Source organism: Salvelinus fontinalis, chromosome 36 (assembly GCF_029448725.1).
Source record: "Salvelinus fontinalis isolate EN_2023a chromosome 36, ASM2944872v1, whole genome shotgun sequence".
Taxonomy (NCBI): Eukaryota; Metazoa; Chordata; class Actinopteri; order Salmoniformes; family Salmonidae; genus Salvelinus; species Salvelinus fontinalis.
The window spans coordinates 19471943-19494973 of record NC_074700.1 but is presented as its reverse complement, the minus strand read 5'-3'; the positions used below and the strand labels follow the sequence as shown (position 1 = coordinate 19494973).

The 23031-nt window shown below is 38.7% G+C and overlaps 2 protein-coding genes across 3 annotated transcripts; one reads left to right on the top strand and one right to left on the bottom strand.

Annotated features, from left to right (window-relative positions):
• The first annotated feature begins 938 nt into the window (after window positions 1-938).
• On the top strand, window positions 939-11854 carry LOC129835371 (SLAM family member 8-like). The gene is made up of 7 exons (XM_055901007.1): window positions 939-1149; window positions 4860-5156; window positions 5266-5535; window positions 6822-6941; window positions 7174-7205; window positions 11133-11204; window positions 11353-11854. The coding sequence occupies exons 1-7, from the start codon at window positions 1083-1085 to the stop codon at window positions 11428-11430; spliced, it is 936 nt and encodes a 311-aa protein (XP_055756982.1). The 5' UTR covers window positions 939-1082; the 3' UTR covers window positions 11431-11854.
• Window positions 11855-11939: 85 nt separating this feature from the next.
• Window positions 11940-18717, bottom strand: LOC129835372 (uncharacterized). 2 transcript variants are annotated; one of them, XM_055901009.1, is made up of 6 exons: window positions 18634-18717; window positions 16218-16526; window positions 15620-15892; window positions 15272-15382; window positions 15123-15156; window positions 11940-14834 (listed from the first exon to the last, which is right to left on the bottom strand). In XM_055901009.1, exons 1-6 carry the CDS (start codon window positions 18680-18682, stop codon window positions 14726-14728), a joined length of 885 nt encoding a protein of 294 aa, XP_055756984.1. In that variant the 5' UTR covers window positions 18683-18717; the 3' UTR covers window positions 11940-14725. The 2 variants fall into 2 exon arrangements, with proteins under 2 accessions (XP_055756984.1, XP_055756985.1); XM_055901010.1 differs by having other exon boundaries at window positions 11940-14804.
• Between the last annotated feature and the right edge of the window lie 4314 nt (window positions 18718-23031).

Genomic DNA, 23031 nt, shown 5'->3' with positions numbered 1-23031 from the left:
CACTTTTGGCTCATGAGCGATACTTTCACAACTACTGGCTAAAAAGTATACAAAAGTGCACATATACCCATTGAATCTTGAAGAATATAACGTATAAATGCCTCATGAGCTTAGTTCAACTGCTGTACCCCATCAGCTGAAGACACATTGAGATTTTCATAATGACTTTTTAGGGAAGGGTGTGCCTGATAAGGACAGTTTTCTAATGTCATATCCTCTCTGCAGCAGTTTCTGATGAGCTGGTCAGTTCTGGTACTGTGTATCACTTCCTCTTTAACAAACCAGGAAAAGTGCTGCGGTGGCAACATTTCAGTTTCTACCACATTGCTGATAACAAAACTCTATAATTGAATGTCTGGCATTACATTGGAATAGCCCTGGTAATGAAACGGAATAGAATATTATATACTATTATAGATAGACTAGAAGAGAAATGTCAAACATGTATTTAATCCAATTTAGAATAAGGCTGTAATGTAACTAAATGTGGAAAAGGTCAAGGGGTCTGAATACTTTATACATTCAGACAGACAGACTGACTGACTGACTGACAGTGTGTCTGTGTGTGTGTGTGTCACGGATATCACCAGACAGGAAGTGACACAAGATGTTACCTGAAACGTAGAAGGGGACCTTTGTCAGTATCTAGGACCCACTTCCTCCCAAAAACACACAAGTTGCCGGGTTTTTCAAGTACCTCAACCACACTGAACAATGAGCATGCAGGAGAACTCATGCAAACCCTGCAGGCATGCAACACCTACATGAAAATACACACACACACTGCTCTGATACCATCAGTCTGATCAGCTCAGTAACAGACCACAAACACACCCACTCCTGATGGTCTAACTCTCCAGCTGAGTGAAGGGGGATTTTCAGAGAACGACTACAGTGTGACTTCCTTTTCAACTAACATACAGCGAGTCTATTCTAGAACAGCAGCCCTCAACAAAGGAAGTCTTTCTCTTTTCTTTACTCTTCTCAGTGTGTGTTTGTGGGTCTAGCTAGCTACCAGTCAGTCACAGAGAGATAGGGAGGACGTACAGCCAGAGGAAACAGACATACAACTCCTAACAGAGATGTCTGGTGGTCCCCTCTCCTCCTTCTCCAAACAGGGAATACTCCTACTCTCTATCCTCCACTATGGTTAGTATTGTATGGAATCTTTACTTTCTGTTGCTCATGTTTTGTATCAATAACATTTGCTTGCTTGCATGATAAAGTTAGGATTAAACGGTTAACTTCCTTGTTGGTTTTAACTAACTTTAACCTTAACCTTTACGCTAATTATTATTTTAAACCTAACCTTAACTTAACCTTAGCAAGCAGATGCTTATCAAATGATAGTTTGTTGATAGTATGACCATCTGTAGATCATCTACAGTGCATTCAGAATGTATTCAGACTCCTTCCCCTTTTCCACATTTTCTTAAGTTACAGCCTTGTTCTAAAATGGAATAAATAAATACAAATTCTCATCAATCTACACACAATACTTTATAATGACAATGCGAAAACAGGTTTTTAATTTTTTTTTTTAAATATATAAAAAATAAAGAAACGGATTCCTTACTTACATAAGTATTCAGACCATTTGCCATGAGACTCGAAATTGAGCTCAGGTGCATCCTGTTTCCATTGATCATCCTTGAGATGTTTCTACAACTTCATTGGAGTCCACCTGTGGTAAATTCAGTTGATTGGACATAATTTGGAAAGGCACACACCTGTCTACATAAGGTCCCACAGTTGTCAGAGCAAAAACCAAACCATGAGGTCGAAGGAATTGTCCATAGAGCTCCGAGACAGGATTGTTTCGAGGCACAGATCTGGGGAATGGTACCAAAAAATGTCTGCAGCATTGAAGGTCGCCGAGAACACAGTGGCCTCGATCATGGCCTTGGTCATGGAGGTGACAAAGAACCCCATGGTCATTCTGACAGAGCTCCAGAGTTCCTCTGTGGAGATGGTTGTCCTTCTGGAAGTTTCTCCCATCTTTGCAGCATCTCACCAATTAGGCCTTTATGGTAGAGTGGCCAGACAGAAGCCACTCCCCAGTAAAAGGCACATGACAGCCCTCTTGGAGTATGCCAAAAAAAACACCTAAAGGACTCACAGAGCATGAGAAACAATATTCTCTGCTCTGATGAAATCAAGATTGAAATCTTTGGCCTGAATGCCAACCACCACATCTGGAAGAAACCTGGCGCCATCCCTACGGTGAAGCATGGTGGTGGCAGCATCATGCTGTGGGAATGTTTTTCAGTGGCAAATACTGGGACGCTAGTCAAGATCGAGGGAAAGACGAACAGAGCAAAGTATAAAGAGATCTTTCATGAAAACCTGCTCCAGAGTACTCAGGACCTCGGACTGGGGCGAAGGTTCGCCTTCTAACAGGACAACGACCCTAAGCACACAGCCAAGACAACGCAGGAGTGGCTTTGGGGCAAGTCTCTGAATGTCCTTGAGTAGCCCAGCCAGAGCCCGGACTTCAACCCGATTGAACATCTCTGGAGAGACCTGAAAATAGCTGTGCAGTGACGCTCCCCATACAACCTGACAGAGCTTGACAGGGTCTGCAGAGAAGAATGGGAGAAAATGCCCAAATACAGGTGTGCCAAGATTGTAGAGTCAAAACCAAGAAGAATCGAGGCTGTAATCGCTGCCAAAGGTGCTTCAACAAAGTACTGAGTAAAGGGTCTGAATACTTATGTATTTCAGGGGGGGGGGTTATATATAAATTTGCACACATTTATAAAAACCTGTTTATGTTTTGTCATTATGGGGTATTGTGTAGATTTGATGAGGGGAAAAACATGTTTTTATCCATTTTAGAATAACGCTGTAACGTAACAAGTGTGGAAAAAGTAAAGTGGTCTGAATACTTTTCTGAATGCACTGCATATGGAACTATCCAAATAAAGTGTGACCAAATAACTCTTGCGTAATAAGTTACACTGCAGGACAAGAACAACTGCTGTTATGTCCTACATACTAAAGTTTGCTTCATTGTAACTGTATTCTTTAATTCTTACTTAATGAAAGAAAACATTGTTTAAAGGTTAATAATATATGATTGATTGTAGACTGCCATGTATTTATAATGTTGCCCATGCAGTGTATGATGCATTTCTGGTGCATAATTACACTGTAAACACATTATGTAATAATAATAATAGTTCAAATAATAATAACAATTATAATAATAACAATAATAATATCAACTTTGGCATTTATATAGCGCTTTTCAAGGATCCAAAGTCTTTTACATGTGGTGTTTGCATTTCCACATAAACTCAGCAAAAATGAAACGTCCTCTGACTGTCAACTGCGTTTATTTTCAGGAAACTTAACAGGTGTAAATATTTGTATGAACATAGCAAGATTCAACAACTGAGACATAAACTGAACAAGTTCACATAGTGAACAGTGACTAACATAAATGGAATCATGTGTCCTTGAACAAAGGGGGGGTCAAAATCAATAGTAACAGTCAGCATCTGGTGTGGCCACCAGCTGCATTAAGTACTGCAGTGCATCTCCTCCTCATGGACTGCATCAGATTTGCCAGTTCTTGCTGTGAGATGTTACTTCCACAATGGCACCTGCAAGTTCCCGGACATTTCTGAGGGGAATGGCCCAAGCCCTCACCCTCCGATCCAACAGGTCCCAGACATGCTCAATGAGATTGGCTCTTCGTTGGCCATGGCAGAACACTGACATTCCTGTCTTGCAGGAAATCACGCACAGAACGAGCGGTATGGCTGGTGACATTGTCATGCTGGAGGGTCATGTCAGGATGAGCCTGCAGAAAGGGTACCACATGAGGAAGGAGGATGTCTTCCTTGTAACGCACAGCGTTGAAATTGCCTGCAATGACAACAAGCTCAGTCCGATGATGCTGTGACACACCGCCCCAGACCATAACATACTCTCCACCTCCAAATCAATCCCGCTCCAGAGTACAGGCCTCGGTGTAACGCTCATTCCTTCAACGATAAACGCAAATCCGCACATTCACGCAGATGAGCAGGGACCCTGGGCATCTTTCTTTTGGTGTTTTTCAGAGTGAATTGAAAGGCCTCTTTAGTGTCCTAAGTTTTCATAACTGTGACCTTAATTGCCTACCGTCTGTAAGCTGTTAGTGTCTTAACAACCGTTCCACAGGTGAATGTTCATTAATTGTTTATGGTTCATTGAACAAGCTTGGGAAACAGTGTTTAAAGATCTGTGAAATTATTTGTATTTTTACTAATTATCTTTGAAAGACAGGGTCCTGAAAAAGGGAAGTTTATTTTTATGCTGAGTTTAGTTGATTTGTACGTGAGCAGAGGAGCATATATTTATAAAGATCCACCCCCACTTCTCTTTTCCTGTAATCTCATCCTGTTCTGCTGAATGTGGGGGAGGAGTGGACTTTAATAAAGTAAAGTATGAAACCCATTAAATAATGAAATCTGTCACGTTCGTCAAATGGAGGAGACCAAGGCGCAGCGTGATATGAATACATTCTTATATTTATTTAACGAAGAAACACTAAACAAACTATACAAAACAACAAACGAACGTGAAGCTATATATGAAAAGTGCAGACACAGGCAACTTACACAGACAATAACCCATAACCCACAATAACTTACTCATAGACATACAAAACCCCTAGACAGGAACAAAAACACATACATCACCCATGTCACACCCTGACCTAACCAAAATAATAAAGAAAACAAAGATAACAATGGTTAGGGCGTGACAGAAATCCATTATTATCTATACACAGTAATAAGAGCCCTGTAGTGTAAAGTGTAACCATTGATCAATGTCAGGATGTCATGTTGTGTATTTGTGTGTTTCAGGTGTGGGTATTTCTCTGTTCAACAAAGCAGTTGGGGACTCAGTGGAGCTGCCCTCAGGCTTAGAAAGGGAAGGTATCAAGTCAATGGAGTGGAAGTATAAAAAAATGGTCATTGCAGAATTTGATGGGAACGTTTCCTTACCAAGATCACAGTTTAAGGGGAGACTGGAGATGAACGACAGTAACTTCAGTTTAATAATAAGAGAACTGACACTGCAAGACTCAGGGGAATTTCTAGTTTCTGCCGCATCAAACAGAAGCCAGATTCCAACAAAGACCATCCATCTTCAAGTCCATGGTAGAATGCTTTGTGCTTTCTCAAGGTTTTATCTTGTATAGTCTTTCTCCTGAATTTATGGTCCATTTAGAATGATCTCTCTCTCTCTCTCTTTCCATCTCCCTCTCAGAACCTATATCCAAGGTGATGATCCAGAAGGAGATCAAGCTATTGGCCAACCAGTCCTGTTCAGTGTGGCTGCTGTGCAACGTGTCAGTCGGCTCCAACCTCTCCTACACCTGGGAGAGAGGGAATGAGACGTACAGGCATGACCAGCAGATACACTTCTCTCTGTCACCAGCAGACGGAGACATCAGTGTAACCTGCAACGCCTCCAACCCAGTCAATGAGAAATCTGCCTCAACAACAGTAAAGTGTAGTAATGACACAATCACCCCAGGTAACTAAATATCATAATAATGACATTGGGTAGATGTAATATACATTATTATGTAATACATGTGATGAAATTGGGTAGATATAATATACAGTATTGTGTAGAACTTGTGATGACATTGGGTAGATATAATATACAGTATTGTGTAGAACTTGTGATGACATTGGATAGATAATATATACAGTATTATGTAATACATGTGATGACATTGGGTAGACATAATATATAGTATTATGTAATACATGTGATGACATTGGGTAGATGTAATATACATTATTATGTAAAACATGTGATGACATTGGGTAGATATAATATACAGTATTGTGTAGAACTTGTGATGACATTGGGTAGATATAATATACAGTATTGTGTAGAACTTGTGATGACATTGGATAGATAATATATACAGTATTATGTAATACATGTGATGACATTGGGTAGACATAATATATAGTATTATGTAATACATGTGATGACATTGGGTAGATATAATATACAGTATTATGTAATACATGTGATGACATTGGGTAGACATAATATACAGTATTATGTAATACATGTGATGACATTGGGTAGATGTAATATGCAGTATTATGTAATACATGTGATGACATTGGGTAGATGTAATATGCAGTATTATGTAATACATGTGATGACATTGGGTAGATGTAATATACAGTATTATGTAATACATGTGATGACATTGGGTAGATGTAATATACAGTATTATGTAATACATGTGATGACATTGGGTAGATGTAATATGCAGTATTATGTAATACATGTGATGACATTGGGTAGATGTAATATGCAGTATTATGTAATACATGTGATGACATTGGGTAGATGTAATATGGAACTGTGTAGGCTTTGGCATATTGCATAGTCTAATCCAGTGGTTCCCAGCTCCAGTCCTCCAGTAGCCCCAACAGTACACATTTTTATTGAAGCTCCGGTGACAAGCACACATGACTACTTGTCATTAATCATCAGGCCCTCAATTAGTTAATTAAGGAATAGTTTTTCTGGTGCTACAACATAAAATGTGTGCTGTTGGGGTACTAGAGGACTGGAGTTAGGAACCACTGGTCAGTGTTAATCCTGGTCCTGGGGACCCAAAGGGGTGCACATTTAGGTTAATGCCATAACACTACAGGAGTGATTCCACTAAGGTATGATGATGAGTTGATTAGTGGAATCATGTCTAGGGCAAGAAATAAAACGTGGACCCCTTTGGGTCTCCATGAGCAGGTTTCAGAAACACCAGTCTAATCACATCTGTGTTATAGAGTATGATACATGGATGAAGTGGTATAGGATCTACATCGTGGTACCAGTAGGCGTCACTGTGGTGCTGATCCTCACTGTAGCTGTGGCAGTGTATTACTGCAGGGGGCGCTGTAACACAGGTATGTACAGCATAGGGGTCTCATCTATACTTAAAGTGACATTTAAGGCTCTGGAAGTATTCTTAGTATCCCTTAACCCAAAATGTTGGCCTTGGGAATATTATGGATATCGGAAAAAAAAAAAGAGTGTGGAACCTCATAAGTGTGTAATATATTCATTCTTGGGTATGTTTGTAGATATCCGTTTTGGTATCTATCTGATTGGTTGATATTTTGTTCTTGTCATACACAGCTGATCTAACTGACGACACAAGAATAAAAGATGTGAGTATGCATTGCCGTTATTATGTATCTGAATGTGTCTAAGCCCATGTGGGTCGTTCCACCCACGGTTGCAAAGGGAGGGAATATTGCTGGAAACTTTCGAAGTTAACCAGTAAACTACCAGAATTTTGATCACTTTCAAGATTTTTATGTAATTTATGTAACTAGTGCCCCTTTTGGGTATTTCAGATTTTCACAGGTGTCTGTAATTATCTCTGGCCCCCTGTGTGGCCTTATAATATGTTAAAGATATGAAATAATTAAATAAGATGATTTTAAAATATAAAAATCGAATCACAAAGCTGTAAAAATGTATCTGAAATATAAACCATCAACTTAGTGAATAACATTGATGTTTAATATGAGGGTTTCAGCATGAAATATCCTTAATATGTGAGGAGTGAATATTTAATTAATAACAGAACGACGTAAATGCAGACACGGGAAGAAACTGAGGAAGTGACAGATATAGGGGAGGCAATCAATAAGTAATAAAGTCCAGGGGAGTCCCATGAAACACTGACGCGAGTAACGATGGTGACAGGTGTGCGTAATGATGGGCCTGGCACCCTCGAGCACCAGAGAGGGGGAGCTGGAGCAGGCGTGACATTATATTTGTTTTACACACTTTAAAAATAATAGGGTCATACTGTTGTCTGTTGTGAAAAATGTTAATAGAAGAGTTACAGAGTTAATTGCTATTTTTTTATTAATTACTCTATTTTCTCTTGAACCATATGGTCTATCCATTAGAAACTCACAGACAATATGTACACAGCAGAGGTGTAAAGTACTTAAAAGTACTACTTAAGTAGTTTTTGGGGGTATCTGAACTTTACTTAACTATTTATATTTTTGACAACTTTTACTTTTATTCCGCTACATTCCTAAAGAAAATAATGTACTTTTTACTCCATACATTATCCCTGACACCCAAACATACTCGTTACATTTTGAATACTTAGCAGGACAGGAAAATGGTCCTATTCATGCACTTATCAAGGGAACATCCCTGGTCATCCTTACTGCCTCTGATTTGGGGGACTCACCAAACACAAATCCTTTGCTTGTATTATGTCTGAGTGTTGGAGTGTGCCCAAGGCTATCAGTAAATTTAAAAAACAAGAAAATTGTGCCATCTGGTTAGCTTAATATAAGGAATTTGAAATTATTAATACTTTGAATTTTGATATTTTAGCAATTAGATATTTTAGCAATTACCTTTCATACTTAAGTATATTTAAAACCAAATACTTTTTATCGTAGTATTTTACTGGGTGACTTTCACTTTTACTTGAGTCATTTTCTACTAAGGTATCTTTACTTTTACTCAAGTATGACAATTGGGTACTTTTTCCAGGGACACAGATATATATATAAAAAGGAATACTATATGTAGTATATCTTTTTTAAAGTTATTCAAATATAAATTACCAAATTTACCATAGATTGACATGTATTTTCTGTTGACTACCAAATTTACTGAAGATTCAGAAAGCTTTGGTAAATTACCGGTAGTTTTGTAACCCTAGTTCTACCAATTCAGTGCCTTTTGAGAAAGCGTATCTTGGTCAAAAGAAAGTTGTAGATTTCACAACATTTTTCCATCCTGTCATAAAAAGCATGTTCAACTCCCTGAAAAACATGTTTCCAATCTCAAGAGGTATTTTTTTTAAATAAATACCATAGTAAGTGCATATTAAGTTTGTTTCCTCCAACACGTTGTTGCGGCTGGATTCCGGGTTAAGCGAGCAGTGTTTCAAGAAGCAGTGAAGCTTGGCAGGGTCGTGTTTTGGAGGACGCATGGCTCTCGACCTTCGTTTCTCTAGTCCGTATGGGAGTTGCAGCAATGAGACAAGACGGTAGCTACCAATTGGATATCACGAAAAAGGGGGTAAAAGTAAAAAATAAATAAAAATCTCCCTAGAAGTCACAGGGTGCACGAAGGGACATTTTCAATTTTGCCACTTTGGCAAATTTGTATTCATATAAAAATGCAGATTTATGGAATTCTCCACGTAGTCTAAAGGGTATTTCATGTAATATGAAAGCCTTTTAAAATTAAGATTTACAATTTACAATTTCTACATAAAATATTAATGGGATGTTCCTCTGGATTATACAGTTGAAGTCGGGAGTTTACATACACTTAGGTTGGAGTCATTAAAACTGTTTTTTCAACCACTCCACAAATTTCTTGTTAACAAACTATAGATTTGGAAAGACGGTTAGGACATCTACTTTGTGCATGACACAAGTCATTTTTCCAACAATTGTTTACAGACAGATTATTTCACTTATAATTCACTGTATCACAATTCCAGTGGGTCAGAAGTTTACATACACTAAGTTGACTGTGCCTTTAAACAGCTTGGAAAATTCCAGAAAATGATGTCATGACTTTAGAAGCTTCTGATGGGCTAAATGACATCATTTGAGTCAATTAGAGGTGTACCTGTGAAACTCACTGCATGACATCATGGGAAAATCAAAAGAAATCAGCCAAGACCTCAGAAAAACAATTGTAGACCTCCACAAGTCTGATTTATCCTTTGGGAGCAATTTCCAAAAGCCTGAAGGTACCACCTTCATCTGTACAAACAATAGTACGCAAGTATAAACACCATGGGAACACGCAGCCGTCATACCGCTCAGGAAGGAGACTCAGAGATGAACGTACTTTGGTGCGAAAAGTGCAAATCAATCCCAGAACAACAGCAAAGGATCTTGTGAAGATGCTGGAGAAAACAGGTACAAAAGTATCTATATCCACAGTAAAACGAGTCCTATATCGACATAACCTGAATGACCGCTCAGCAAGGAAGAAGCCACTGCTCCAAAACCGCCATAAAAAGCCAGACTATGGTTTGCAACTGCACATGGGGACAAAGATCGCACTTTTTGGAGATTTGTCCTCTGGTCTGATGAAACAAAAATAGAACTGTTTGGCCATAATGACCATCGTTATGTTTGGAGGAAAAAGGGGGAGGCTTGCAAGCCGAAGAACACCATCCCAAACGTGAAGCACGGGGGTGGCAGCATCATGTTGAGGGGGTGCTTTGCTGCAGGAGGGACTGGTGCACTTCACAAAATGGATGGCATCATGAAGGAGGAAAATTATGTGCATATATTGAAGCAACATCTCAAGACATCAGTCAGGAAGTTAAAGCTTGGTCGCAAATGGGTCTTCCAAATGGACAATGACCCCAAGCATACTTCCAAAGTTGTGGCAAAATGGCTTAAGGACAACAAAGTCAAGGTATTGGAGTGGCCATCACAAAGCCCTGACCTCAAACCTATAGAAAATTTGTGGGGAGAACTGAAAAAGCGTATGCGAGCAAGGAGGCTCGCATCTAACCAGACTCAGTTACACCAGCTCTATCAGGAGGAATGAGCCAAAATTCACCCAACTTATTGTGGGATGCTTGTGGAAGGCTACCCGAAACATTTGACACAAGTTAAACAATTTAAAGGCAATTCTATCAAATACTAATTGAGTGCATATAAACTTCTGACCCACAGGGAATGTGATGAAAGAAATAAAAGCTGAAATAAATCATTCTCTCTATTATTATTCTGACATTTCACATTCTAAAAATAAAGTGGTGATCCTAACTGACCTAAGACAGGTAATTTGTACTAGTATTAAATGTCAGGAATTGTGAAAAACTGAGTTTAAATGTATTTGGCTAAGGTGCATGCAAACTTCCGACTTCAACTGTATGTATCAACTGGTAACTATGGAGACTGTCTCTGATGTCCAGGCACTCTTTCGTGGAACGACCCATGTTTGTGTACTGTATTACACTATACTGTGTACTGTAATTGTTGATTGCTGTGTATTTTTTAGCAGTATTTTTATGTTTTTGTGCAATATTCATCCATTTTGTTTATGGGTTTAAGTACCTTTTGCTGTTTTTATTCCAGACAAGATCAAACAGTCAGGTAATGTCCATCTATGAGACCGTAGAAGATCTGGCTGTCCCAATACTGAACACGGTGAGAGCGAGACATGAATGGTCATACCTGATATCTTTGAACATAAATAAAGCAGTCTCTGTGAAAGGGAGACTATGTAGTCTACTTGGAAATTGTCTACATTTCATAATGCTGAAACAGTTTGTTCTTGGTTGCTTTTAACATTTAGCCGCAGACTCTGTATGACAAGATCACATTTGGACGCCAGCCCGAAGACCCCTCTTCCTCCTACCAGGAAGTACTGTGAGCTGAACAGGATGTGGTCATAAGCTGGGGTTCTATAGATATAGAACCCTCTGCATCCTCTGCATCCTACATGTGTACCTTCTGTAACAGATGTTTCATTTCATCACAACCTGCACATTTCTGTTTTTATTTTCTTACTTGTTCAGAACTGCAACCTTGTTCATGGTCATTGTGTGGTACAACTTGTTATTTTCAAGATATTCAGAGTTACATAACTTTTTGTTAGGTTCTATTGCATTCTATTGTTGCATTAACTGTTTATATTTGTGTAATAACGACTAATGGCAATTCAAAACTATATTCTTAAAGATGACCGGTGTTTCTGTTTGAAAACAAGTTATTTATGTTTGTATGTATTTTAGTTTAGATGTGCCTATTGTACAGTAAAACATTTTACATTCCACAGACATGCTTTGTAGAAATCACATAGGCCACATTCACATCAATTCATCATATGCTCACAAACCATCTTTTGTTGTTGTGTGAAATCAGACAGTGAATAGACCTTAATAATACAATAATACCATCTTTACATATTGAGAAAAGGGAGAGAACATCCTAATAAATACAACGATTTGTAGCAATCATAACGCATAAATCACATAATGATTCACAGTAAAGAAAAAAAGGCAGTATTTGAGAAAAGCTACCTTCAAGTGATAGAAACACATGAATTACAACAGAAATAAAAAATCAATTTTTCAGGTGTGTGAATAATAATAATATATGTATTATATACTGCACTTTCATTTAAGAACCTCAAAGTCACTGTAAAAAAGAAACACAAAAACAAAAGGATCTGGTAGATTCTTGGGCGATTGGCTTCAACAGCATCAGATGATAAGGCATTGAGCTAGTATGGGTAGGCAGTAGCTTGAGTGGGGGAACATACAGTGGCTTGCGAAAGTATCACCCCCCTTGGCATTTTTTGTATTTTGTTGCTTAAAATAGATTTTTGGGGGGGGTTGTATCATTTGATTTACACAACATGCCTAACCCTTTGAATATGCAATTTTTTTTATTATTGTGAAATAAGCAAGAAATAAGACACACAAAAAAGAAAACTTGAGCGTGCATAACTATTCACCCCCCCAAAGTCATTACTTTGTAGAGCCACCTTTTGCAGAAATTACAGCTGCAAGTCTCTTGGGGTATGTCTCTATAAGCTTGGCACATCTTGCCACTGGGATTTTTGCCCATTCTTCAAAGCAAAACTGCACCAGCTCCTTCAAGTTGGATGGGTTCCGCTGGTGTACAACAATCTTTAACTCATACCACAGATTCTCAATTGGATTGAGATCTGGGCTTGGACTAGGCCATTCCAAGACATTAAAATGTTTCCCCTTAAACCACTCGAGTGTTGCTTTAGCAGTATGCTTAAGGTCATTGTCCTGCTGGAAGGTGAACCTCCGTCCCAGTCTCAAATCTCTGGAAGACTATAACAGGTTTCCCTCAAGAATTTCCCTGTAATTAGCACCATCCATCATTCCTTCAATTCTGACCGGTTTCCAGTCCCTGCCGATGAAAAACATCCCCACAGCATGATGCTGCCACCACCATGCTTCATTGTGGGGATAGTGCTCTCGGGGTGATGAGAGGTGTTGGGTTTTCACAACTAAATTTTAGTCTCATCTGACCAGAGTACCTTCTTCCATATGTTTGGGGAGTCTCCCCTTTTTGGAGTTTGTGCTACAGGATGCACATTTCTGATTGAAAAAGCTAGCCTTTGCTTTCCTGATTAATGTCCTCCTTGCCTGGTCCGTGAGTTTTGGTGGGTGGTACTCTCTTGGCAGGTTTATTGTGATGGCATATTCTTTCCATTTTTTATTAATGGATTTAATGGTGCTCCGTGGGATGTTCAAAGTTTCTGATTTTTTTTATAACCCAACCCTGATCTGTACTTCTCCACAACTTGTCTCTGACCTGTTTGGAGAGCTCCTTGGTCTTCATGGTGTCGCTTGCTTGGTCGTACCCCTTGCTTAGTGGTGTTGCAGACTCTGGGGCCTTTCAGAAGAGGTGTATATTTATCTTTTATAAATGTTTTATTTATTTCACCTTTATTTAACCAGGTAGGCCAGTTGAGAACAAGTTGTCATTTACAACTGAGACCTGGCCAAGATAAAGCAAAACAGTGCGACAGAAACAACACAGAGTTCCACACGGAATTAGCAAATGTACAGTCAATAACACAATAGACAAGTCTATATACAGTGTGTGCAAATTAAGTAAGATTAGGGAGGTAAGAAAATAAATAGGCCATAGTGGCAAAATAATTACAATTTAGCAATTCAACACTGGATTGATAGATGAGCAGAAGATGAATGTGCAAGTAGAAATACTGGTGTACAAAGGAGCAACAACGAAAAAATAACAATATGGGGATGAGGTAGTTGGGTGGGCTATTTACAGATGGGCTATGTACAGGTGCAATGATCTGTAAGCTGCTCTGACAGCTGATGCTTAAAGTTAGTGAGGGAGATATGAGTCTCCAACTTCAGGGATTTTTGCAATTTGTTCCAGTCATTGGCAGCAGAGAACTGGAAGGAAAGGCAGCCAAAGCAGGAGTTGGCTTCGGGGATGACCAGTGAAATATACCTGCTGGAGCGCGTGCTACGGGTGGGTGCTGCTATTGCGACCAGTGAGCTGAGATAAGGCGGGGATTCACCTAGCAAAGACGTATTAGATGACCTGGAGCCAGCCGTAGAAAAATGCTTCTTGAAATTCTCGATTATCGTAGATTTATCGGTGGTGACAGTGTTTCCTAGCCTCAATGGGCAGCAGGGAGGAGGTGCTCTTATTCTCCATGGACTTTACAGTGTCCCAGAACTTTTTGGAGTTTATGCTACAGGATGCAAAATAAATTCTGAAAAAGCTAGCCTTTGCTTTCCTAACTGCCTGTGCATATTGGTTCCTAACTTTCCTGAAAAGTTGCAAAAAACTAAAAAGATCATGTGACAGAGGCTGGAGTTTTGGTTTGACTGCTTCGATGTTCAGCTCCTCTCTATAGGTAGGCTGGAGTTTTGGTTTGACTGCTTCGATGTTCAGCTCCTCTCTATAGGTAGGCTGGAGTTTTGGTTTGACGGCTACAATGTTCAGCTCCTCTCTATAGGTAGGCAGGAGTTTTGGTTTGACAGCTACGATGTTCAGCTCCTCTCTATAGGTAGGCTGGAGTTTTGGTTTGACTGCTACGATGTTCAGCTCCTCTCTATAGGTAGGCTGGAGTTTTGGTTTGACTGCTTCGATGTTCAGCTCCTCTCTATAGGTAGGCTGGAGTTTTGGTTTGACTGCTACGATGTTCAGCTCCTCTCTATAGGTAGGCTGGAGTCTTTTTCAACTCCCGAAAGTGTAGGACCCACCTTGTTGATGCTTTGACTCCTGTAAAAACGCCCCAAAACACCAACACACCTTGGTACAGACATGTGATGTACATAAACACTGGTCAAACACTGGTTGAATCAACATTGTTTCCAAAACAGTATGTGTGAGGAGATTGAATCAATGTGGAAAAGTGATTGGATTTGCAAAAAATCATCAACGTAAGGGCATTTCATCTTTTTTTCCCGCCTAACTTTGAACCTAAATCCAATAACATGCAGATTTTTAGGGGTTGATTTCATGTTGAATTCACATTAGTTGACAACTGATTGATATCTGTGCCCAGTGCGAAGTAGATTCTAAAGAAAAGCTACTTACTTGTTGAACCTGGTTGATAAGCATGTGAGGGACTCTATGATAGACATAAAACAAGGCAGTCAGTGATATCTGCTATTTTGCACCTAGTACACAAGGCACTGTGAAATTTGATAGAAATTAAAATGTGTTGTCATTTAATTCCCACTCACCTCTGAAAATATATGTTAAAAGACATCCGAACAGAAATCCTAAGAGCAACTTTACGATCCCGGGGACGCGGTTCTCTCCCTCCACCACCACGTCAGGCTTGGGCTGTTCATCTGAAGACATAGAGAGAGAAAAAATAGTATGGTAGCAAGGTAAGAACACAAATAAGGACTCACTTTGTTCAAAAACTCAACCGCAAGCATGACAAGCATCTACAATAATTCCTTCCTGTCTCACTGCATAGCTGGCTGGCGTAAGAATTCCCCGCCCAAAGGTTGATGAATAAACCAGTTTTTCCTGGTCAGGTCATGTGTTACTGAAATAAATCCTGGCCCTAGAAATGACTGTACCTTGGCATATCTCCCTCACAACCTTAGATGCGTTAGTGAGCCCGTTGCTGGCAGTACAGATGAAGGTGACATTTCTGTTGGGGCTGTAAGACATCCAGACAACAGAGACGTTGGCGTTGGGACTCCCCCTCCAGAAGGAGTCGTCAAACGAAGCCTCTGGTTCCCAAGAAAAGCTGGTGTCCTTCACCGAAGAGGAGCACTGAAGAGCCATCACACAGTGTCCGTCCTTCAAAACGCTGAAGACCTTTCGAACACTAGGCTCAACGAGACGCTCTGGACATTTGAAGAGAAACAAAGGAAGGTCATGTAAATAGATAACACATTTTAAAACTGGCAAGGAAATTTGAATAAAGTAGAGATAAAAATGAACAATTTGAAATTATTTTAAAGAACAGTTTTGCCTATAATAGGCTGGCAAACTAGTGAAATGTACAAAATGTAAAATTCCCAAACTGTGGAGGGTGATTTATGTTCAATTAGTTACATTTTTGGGGACCCTTGACATTTTTGCTCACTTTACGCCCCTAGAGGCAAATCTTGTATAGATCTTACAGAGTACACCTTTAAAACCGGGTACAGTTGTGATTGAGAGCCTTACCTGTCACAGTGAGCGGTACCTTACTGATCTGCTGCTCCCCCTGACTGTGTGTGAGGAGGACAGAGTAGACCAGTTCATCCCCTCTCTGAACATCTCTGATCTCCAAGTCACCAGACGAGGTGTTGAGACTCAGTCGACTCTTAAACTGCCTGAACCATTCTGTGTTGCTATTTTTGCCCTTGAATGTTGCGATCCAGGTGTCGTTGTTGTATATGGACCACGTTATCTTGGTGATGTGCCAGGATGGATTGGCTCCAGAGGATAAGGTGACAGACTCTCCCAGGTAACCAATGGTATCTCCCATCACCACTGAAACATAACAACCAATCTGTTACTGTACTAGAATGTCTGTTCTGATGGTGGTGGTAATGTGTACAGGAATAACTAGATGAAACATAATTTATATAATAGTAATATAACAGTATATGTTTCTCTTTGGATATAAAATAATAATCATCAATATTCTGATGGTATCAACATAAATTACTACATACATTATTAGCTAAATTAATTATTATTCAGCATAAAAAAACTGCATAGCAGGTTTTATGATAACTGTCCATTAATTGAAACAAGAAAAGTATAGATTTAGGACACATATGACATCATTCACATGACCATGTTTTTTAAATTTGGAACTTTCTCTGAGTTTCCTTTTTCTGTTTCGATCATGTGGTGAGACTTTCACAATACATATCAAATGGAGGATTTGGTATCTTAACCTTAAACACATTGTATCAAAGCTAGAACAATGTTGTCAAGACACAGAACTCTGTGGCCTTTTGAAAAACAGGAAACACATTTTTCAAAATGTATTTGCCTTCTCAAAACCTAAATGCATTCATCCAAACTATATTATACTTCAAAATTGCAAATACATTCATCAAAAGAACACGACTCCCTGCAACAAGATGAACGCAACCATACTTATCTCTTGAGTCCAAGCAGACAAAACAGTACGTTTTAAAAATCCCATTAGATCAATAAAAAATGTTTGCAGTCACTAAATCATGATGTTCAAAATTGGAAGTATAACTATTCAAAGGTGCAACATTATGGGAAATTTCTCATATATTTTATGCATAGATCACCAAACTATTTCATACACATCAAATCAAATATTATTACAGATTATTTTTTAAGTATTAAAATAAGAACATTGTGTACAGGATTCATTCATCAGTATCATCACAATTAAATTCCATGTATTCAAAACAAAGGTTGGTTTTCTCATAGTTTTGTAGACTTTCCATTGGCATACGGAAACACAATCCACAATAGAAATAGAAAGGAGAGGTGAATAGACTGGAGCAATACAACTGTGGCCTCGATCCAAACCAAAGCAAAGCTCTATAATGGAAGCTCACACTGTTGGACACTTAGGAGTAACCCAAAGTTACATATAGGTAACACAACTTGAGTCTCAGCATCCCTTCATGCCTAGATCTTTACATATATTGTACATGGTTTGACGCTGATGAGAGGATTTACAATTCCGTGCTGTAGTATTTACTGATTGACGGAAACAGTGAACACAATTGCAGACATTTCTCTTCTGATGAAAAAACAATGTCTTTATGTTCTGTGAACAAAACACTTAGCAGTGAATTGTGTATTCAGTTATGACATTTGCATTTAATATTTTGGAAAAGGTGGTCTAACATATGCAAGTCAGGTACGAAGGCAAGAAATTGATCAGAAGTTCTATACATGTATTTGATCAGTTGATCATTGCTGTTCTGCTATAGATACAGTACGTTAAACGCAATTGAGAAAAACTATAGTCACCCAGTTAAATTCTACTTGAGTAAAAGTCTAAAAGTATTTGGTTTTAATTAAATATACTTTAGTACAAAAAGTTAATGTAATTGCTCAAATTGACTATAGAGGCAGTAGGAATAATGTTCTGTCCTCCTGCTAAGCATTTGAAATGTAATAGTACTTTTGGGTGTCAGGGAAAATGTATGGAATAAAATGATTTCATTTTCATTAGGAATGTAGTGGAGTAAAAGTTAAAGTTGTCAAAAATATAAATATTAAAGTACAGTACAGATACCCCAAAAAAACGATTTAAGTAGTACTTTAAAGTATTTTTACTTAATTAAGTACTTTACACCACTGCACACCATTAGATTTCTTAAAGTGATAAGGATGACATCATGGCAAGTGCCCTCGTCAGGGTTTGAGGTCAATGCCATTTAAATTCAGAAGATAATTTAAAAGTCTAATTCAAAGATTTTCTTTAAATTCCAGTAATATAATTTCAATTGACATCCTAGATTGAAATGGAATTCACCCCAATCCTGCCTCTTGTAGCTAATTTCTCAAAGATGACAGACAATATCAACAACGACAGACATTTAGAGTGGCCCTCAACACTACCAAGCAAAATGGAAAAGTACAGTAAGCAGCCTACCTGATAAGACTGTTAAGAGAGAGAGAACTAAAAGTTCTACACGTATCATCTTCAACAGGACTTTTAAAATGGAGCCTATTCCTCTCTGACATTGCGTCTTACTTATAGCGTCAACTTCCTATTTCTGCTATTTACAACACCTCCAGAATGTGTTCACACCACTCTACTTTTTAGACATTATGTTGTGTTACAGCCTGAATTTAAAATGGATTAAATTGACATTTTCTGTCACTGATCAACACACAATACCCCAACTTGCCAAAGTGGAATTTTGTTTGTAGATCTTTTTTTTTTTTAAGTCAATAATTATTCCACTTTGTTATGCCAAGCCTAAATAATTTCAGGAGTAGAAATGTGCTTAACAAATTGCATAATAAGTTGCATAGACTTATTCTGTGTTCAGTAATAGTGGTTAACATGATTTTTGAATGACTACTCCTTCTCTATACCCCACACATACAATTATATGTAAGCTCCCTCAATCGAGTAGTGAATTTCAAGCACAGATTTAAGCACAAAGACCAGGGAGGTTTTTCAATGCCTCACAAAGAAGGGCACCTATTGGTAGATGTGTTAAAAATAAAACAAAATAAAAAGCAGCCACTGAATATCCCTTTGAGCATGGTGAAGTGACTAATTAGGCTTTGGATGGTGTATCTATACAACCAGTCACGACAAAGATAAAGGCGTCCTTCGTAAGTCAGTTGCTGGAGAGGAAGGAAACTGCTCAGGGATTTCACCATGAGGCCAATGGGGATTTAAAACTGTTACAGAGTTTAATGGTTGTGATATAAGAAAACTGAGGATGGATCAACAACATTGTAGTTACTCCACAATACTAACCTAAATGACAGTGAAAAGAAGGAAGCCTGTACAGAATACAAATATTCGAAAACATGCATCCTGTTTGCACAAGGCACTTAAGTAATACTGCAAAAACGTTGGCAAATAAATTAACTTTTTGTCCTGAATACGAAGCGTTATGTTTGGGACAAATCCAACACAACACATCACTGAGTACCACTCTTCATATTTTCAAGCATGGTGTTGGCTGCATCATGTTATCGGTATGCTTGTCATCTGCAAGGACTGGGGAGTTATTTTGTATAATAATAAATGAAATACAGCTATAAGCACAGGCAAAGTCCTAGAGGAAAACCTGGTTCAGTCTGCTTTACAACAGACACTGGGAGACAAATTCACAGAGCAGCAGGACAATAACCTAAAACACAAGGCCAAATTTACAGTGGAGTTGCTTACAAAGATGACATTGAATGTTCATAAGTGGTCTAGTACATTTTTTGTTGTTGCCTAAATCGGCTTTGAAAATCTATGGCAAGACTTAAAAATGTCTGTCTAGCAATGATCAACAATCAACTTGAAATAGCTTGAAGAATAAAAAAAAAAATAATAGGCAAATATTGTAAATTTAAACTGGGCAAAGCTCTTAGAGACTAATCCCAAAATACTCACAGCTGTAATCGCCAGCAAAGGTGCTTCTACAAAGTATTGACTCATGGGTGTGAATACTTATGTACAGTTGAAGTCGGAAGTTTACATACACTTAGGTTGGAGTCATTAAACCTTGTTTATCAACCACTCCACACATTTCTTGTTAATAACAAACTATAGTTTTGGCAAGTCGGTTAGGACATCTACTTGTGCATGACACAAGTAATTATTCCAACAATTGTTTACAGACAGATTATTTCACTTATAATTCACTGCAGAACAATTCCAGTGGGTCAGAAGTTTACATACACTAAGTTGACTGTGCCTTTAAACAGCTTAGAAAATTCCAGAAAATTATGTCATGGCTTTAGAAGCTAATTGACATCATTTGAGTCAATTGGAGGTGTACCTGTGGATGTATTACAAGGCCTACCTTCAAACTCACTGCCTCTTTGCTTGACATCATGGCAAAATCAAAAGAAATCAGCCAAGACCTCAGAAGAAAAATTGTAGACCTCTACAAGTCTGGTTCATCCTTGGCAGCAATTCCCAAATGCCTGAAGGTACCACGTTCATATGTACAAACAATAGTACGCAAGTATAAACACCATGGGACCACGCAGCCGTCATACCGCTCAGGAAGGAGACATGTTCTGTCTCCTAGAGATGAACGTACTTTGGTGCGAAAAGTGCAAATCAATCCCAGAACAACAGCAAAGGACCTTGTAAAGATGCTGGAGGAAACAGGTCCAAAAGTATCGATTTCCACAGTAAAACGAGTCCTATATCGACATAACCTGAAAGGCCGCTCAGCAAGGAAGAAGCCACTGCTCCAAAACCGCCACAAAAAAGCCCGAAAACGACAAAGATTGTACTTTTTGGAGAAATGTCCTCTGGTCTGATGAAAGAAAAATAGAACTGTTTGTTTGGAGGAAAAAGGGGGAGGCTTGCAAGCCGAAGAACACATCCCAACCGTGAAGCACGGGGTGGCAGCATCATGTTGTGGGGGTGCTTTGCTGCAGGAGGGACTGGTGCACTTCACAAAATAGTTGGCATCATGAGGAGGGAAAATGATGTGGCTATATTGATATATTGATCATCAAGACATCCGTCAGGAAGTTAAAGCTTGGTCGCAAATGGGTCTTTCAAATGGACAGTGACCCCAAGCATACTTCCAAAGTTGTGGCAAAATGGCTTAAGGACAACAAAGTCAAGGTATTGGAGTGGCCATCACAAAGCCCTGACCTCAAACCGACAGAACAGTTGTGGGCAGAACTGAAAAAGCATGTGTGAGCAAGGAGGCCTACAAACCTGACTCAGTTACACCAGCTCTGTCAGGAGGAATGGGCCAAAATTCCCCCAACTTATTGTGGGAAGCTTGTGGAAGGCTACCCGAAACGCTTGATGCAATTTAAACAATTTAAAGGCAATGCTACCAAATACTAGTGTATGTAAACTTTTGACCCACTGGGAATGTGATGAAAGAAATAAAAGCTAAAAATAAATTATTCTCTCTATTATTCGGACATTTCACATTCTTAAAATAAAGTGGTGATCCTAACTGACCTAAGACTATAATTTATACTAGGATTAAATATCAAAAATTGTGAAAAACTGAGTTTAAATCTATTTGGCTAAGGTGTATGTAAACTTCCGACTTCAACTGTACATTAGATACTTATGTATTTCATGTTTTATACATTTGCCAAAAAGTTCCTTTTGAATTATTCCTTAGCGTGAACTCTAACTATGAAAATAATTATCAATATCATCCCAATACTAGGCTAGCATAAACAAAAAGATGCTCATTTGAGAACAATTCTAGGGCACGTGTTATAACAGAAACGTTGGTGGCGTATAACAGAAGGCGTATAACAGAAATGTTCCTCTCCCACCCCCCTTTCACAGTAGTTAACCACAGTAATTTTCTGTTAAACTTGCACCTGCAAAATGTTCAGTGGTGGAAAAAGTACACAATTATCATACTTGAGTAACAGTAAAGATAACTTAATAGAAAATGGCTCAAGTAAAATACTACTTGAGTAAAAGTTTTTAAAGTATTTTGGTTAAGTATCAAAAGTAAATATACTTAAATATCAAAGTAAAAGTAATTTCAAATTCCTTATATTGAGCAAACCTGAGAGCACTATTTTATGCTTTTATTTACAGATAGCCAGGGGCACTCACTCAGACATAATTTACAAAAACAGCATTTGTGTTTAGTGAGTCCGCCAGATCAGCGAAGCATTCAAAATGTAACGAGTACTTTTGGGTGTCAGGGAAAATGTATGGAGTAAAAAGTTCATTATTTTATTTTGGAATGTAGCCAAGTCTAAGTAAAAGTTGTCACAAATTTAAAAAAAAAGGAAAAAATACAGATACCCCAAAAAACAACTTACTGTAAGTGGTATTTAAAACTATTTTTACTTAAGTACTTTACATCACTGAAAATGTTTACAGAGACGTGATGACGGCCCAGTGGAAGCAGTTGATAGAATATTTAAGACGATTAATGTATTAATATTAGCAGAATTGAGAAGTGTTTCAGTTGAGGAAGTAAGTATCTTCTGCGTGACCGGCGTAACGTTTCTTGTTTCCACCCACCCCTTTTTCTACAGAACTGACTGACATTTAAACAGCAAATAAATCATGCCCACACACACACCCACGCAGCGCCCACACTGGAGCTTCCATGACAATGTTTGTGGTCTGTAGGGTCTCTCTTCTGACGTGAAACTTCCCTCCTGTTCCAAACATTTTTGAGGTCAACTCTGCTCTCACTATGAACATACAATACATTGTGATAGAGAGAGAGCGAGAGAGCAAGAAAGAGCGAGAGGGAGAGAAAAACAGACAGAGAGAAACAGGCAGAGAAAGAGACAGACAGACAAGTGAGCAAGCGAGAGGGGGGTTAGGGGGCATTAAACAACGCCACATAGCATCATA